The sequence below is a fragment of the Dermacentor albipictus genome, chromosome 5 (genome assembly GCF_038994185.2).
Source record: "Dermacentor albipictus isolate Rhodes 1998 colony chromosome 5, USDA_Dalb.pri_finalv2, whole genome shotgun sequence".
In the NCBI taxonomy this organism is placed as follows: Eukaryota; Metazoa; Arthropoda; class Arachnida; order Ixodida; family Ixodidae; genus Dermacentor; species Dermacentor albipictus.
The window spans coordinates 147,980,575-147,983,734 of NC_091825.1; the positions used below are offsets into that span (position 1 = coordinate 147,980,575).

Here is a 3,160-nt window from a genome sequence, read left to right on the forward strand (position 1 = left end):
CTTACCTACCACCACCGAATGCAAGATAGAAAATAAATACAACGCGGCAAGATATCCACTGCGACTCTGACAACAACGTAACTGCGTTTGGGCTTGCGGTAGGTACAGTTTACCTGCCAACGCGTGTGGAATCGATTGGCCAGTTTGGGCCATGCATGTTCTAGACGCGGAAGAAGAGGAAGAAGCGCACGCGACCCAGGCCACTGAGCCACGCAATGTCCGACGACGACGACTCCGACGAAGCGGAAAAGGAATCTGTCAGGTTCGCTTGGACTTCGCAGAAGTGCCAGGTACGCATCGTCGTTTTCCTGTTCGTGCTTTCGATTCTGCTGGGTGCTCTCACGGCGTACATCATCATCCCGCGTCTGAAAGAAGACTGCAAAAAATACCACTTGAGAAAGCAGCTGTCCAAAAACAAGCGAGGTTTGGCGATCCCCGTGCGAAACCGTACCAGCAGAGGTGGCAGCGACAAGTCACCGGCGACGAGCAACGGCGCGACCACCGTTTCCAGCCGCCTTTATAACCTGAGGAGAAACAATGCTTCGTTTTCAAGCGACACCCGAGGTCTGTCTTCGGCAACTCCTCCAGACAGACGTACACGAAGTTCCCTAGATGACGCGGCTGGAGACTTGAGTGTCCTGCCCATCGACTTTCGTCCTGACAACGGAAGCGATAGCGAAGACGTCGTGGTTATTATGGGATCGGACCGAACACCGGTGATGGCTACGACTACCGCCGAGGTCACAGCGGAAGACGATCTGAGCTTCATTACCTGGACCACATTAGGTAAGCTGTCGAAGTCCGCATCACTCGAAAACGTTGACCAAAACGCAGTGCAGACTACGGCGACGGGTGCCTTGCGAGATGATACCGAAAAATTCCGCCTCGAAGAGAACACTACAATGAGCAGGTATGCAGAAAGAAGCTCGGAAACAGCTTGGGCCGAAACATTTGTAGCTGCTTTGTCCACCAGCACCACGGCCGCGACGTCATCTGATGTTTCGCCCTTAGACAAGGACTATCGCGGTGGCTTTGTCGAAGCTGAGATCACTAGTGAATACTACCCACTAAGTGAAGCTCGAGCAACTGATAATGCCACGAATGTCTCGGTAGCAACAGGTCTGGACGCACCGGAAGACGAAAACAGACAGACAAGCGACGCAGACGTCATCAGCAGCTTCAGCGGCAGCGGAGCCTCTACATGGCCGAGTGAGGTTATCGAGACCATCATATTATCCAGCACTGCTCAGGTTATGCTATCCAGTGAGCAGTCTAAACACGACACGAACGCCTCTGTGACCAGCTCTGCAGGTACCGCAACGTTAGATGAACGCCACGAGCCAAGTCAGGCGTCACTGGCCGGCGGCTTTGGAGACACTACCAGTGACACATCTGGCATCGCTTGGTTCAATACCACACTGTCAGAAGCGACTGAATTGAACTCAATGATTGATTATTCTCCTTCGCGTGACAGCTATTCTATCAGTTTTGAAGAGCGCAACACTGGCACCCTGGTGGCAACTAGCGACATAACTGAAGACATGAGCCGAAATTCGTCCCTCATCGCGATCGGCGGAAACTTGGACGGCACTACCACCGATTATCAAGCAACAATTCGACGCAGAACATCTATCAGCACAGCTAGCGACCCCTCAGACAATAACGCTGTCCACTTTCAGCAAGAGCTCTATTCTACAGTTACTGGACAAGAAACACCACTTCATAACGACACAGGAGGCTTGGGTCATTTACTTATAACTCAGGAGCGGAAGCTGTTCTTTTCTGAAAGTGAGGCGACGCCTTCTGAAAGCGGGGGGACGGTTGCAAATACAGGACCAGACGTTTCACTCACATCAGTAGTCAGTGTCGCTCAACAAGAGAACGTGACGCCTGCAACTCACCTACTCAACTTCACGAAATTCGACGTCGACGCAAGCAGCAAGGGGAACCTTGAAAACGCCAGCGAATTCGGCACACATTATGTTAATACAATTATGGAGCCATCTTCACGGCCGAGTTATTTTGTACCTAGACACATTAGCGAAGTGACGTCCACCGAGCGAAGTACTTTCGCCAACGCCGACGATGCTACCACCGGCAGAAGAGATATGGCACAACACACATCGCTCGACAGCGAATATGACGATAGCACACAATTTGCATCAGTATCATCGTTAATCACGAAGCTAATATCTGACAAGCTGCCATTTGAAACGGCAACAGACGATGACGCTCTGAAGGAGACAGTCTCAGGAGCCGAATTTGACATCACCGTCCGCCAAGCCAAATATGAGTCCGAAGCCACGGAGGCTGAAGACTACGACGATACAGTGATACCCGAAGTATCCCCTACGTTCCAGCGATTAAGCACACCAGATACGACTACTACCGCACATTCGACGGAAACGGACGCCGATGAAAATGTGGAAGCGAATGACAATAGCGGCATCTGGAAGGCCAAGGAAGCCTTGCAGCAAAGCCGACCGCTCCCAAACATTGAACGCCTGCGAAATCTACAGGGGAATATGTTCCGAAATATTAATCGGCCAGCCACCTCTCAAGGCACCATGCGACTCGCGCACAGATCAAACCGGCGTCGGGGTTTCACAGCGCGGCGTCACGCAAAGCACTTCGAGCGTACCTTCGCACCACAGGCCAAGATTCGCAGTTTGGAGGAGTGACCTTCCGCATGTGCGTCTTTGATCGCACCGATAGATTACCGCACAAATTTCGACAACTTGACTGCGCAGTGTGCGAACCCCTTTGCTAGTGAACTTGCGTTATCGCTTTCGAGCATTTACACCGGTAAATTTCGCTATATATCATCAACACATTTTCAAAACGCGATTTTCGCTAACCACGCAGCTTGCGCGCACTTATTGCGATAATGTATTAACCTGTTCATTGACCCCTGTACAACAGCAGGTTAGGTGCAGCGCATAAAGCTCGAGTTTAAGGTTGGGCGAGGTCTTCGCCACAAAGTGCACTTTGCTTCGCCAAATCTGCGTTGCCAATATGCATAGATCCAACCTGCGACATTCTAGAATCCGTCACGTGGTTTAACTGCCTCTACTGCGAACAAGCTAACGAAGTGAAGCTGCACGCATAACTCGCGGAAACGGTACTTTTACGTCACAACAAGCGCGCACACACAAACTTT

At 51.3% G+C, this 3,160-nt stretch overlaps 1 protein-coding gene across 1 annotated transcript; it reads left to right on the plus strand.

The window, feature by feature from the left end:
- The first annotated feature begins 215 nt into the window (after positions 1–215).
- Positions 216–2,681, plus strand: LOC139060348 (serine-rich adhesin for platelets-like). Its single transcript, XM_070539463.1, has one exon. The coding sequence runs from the start codon at positions 216–218 to the stop codon at positions 2,679–2,681; it is 2,466 nt and encodes an 821-aa protein (XP_070395564.1).
- The last annotated feature ends 479 nt before the right edge of the window (positions 2,682–3,160 follow it).

Coding starts and splice junctions, on each gene's coding strand:
- LOC139060348 (XM_070539463.1), top strand. CDS start 216: ATGTCCGACGACGACGACTCCGACGAAGCGGAAAAGGAATCTGTCAGG.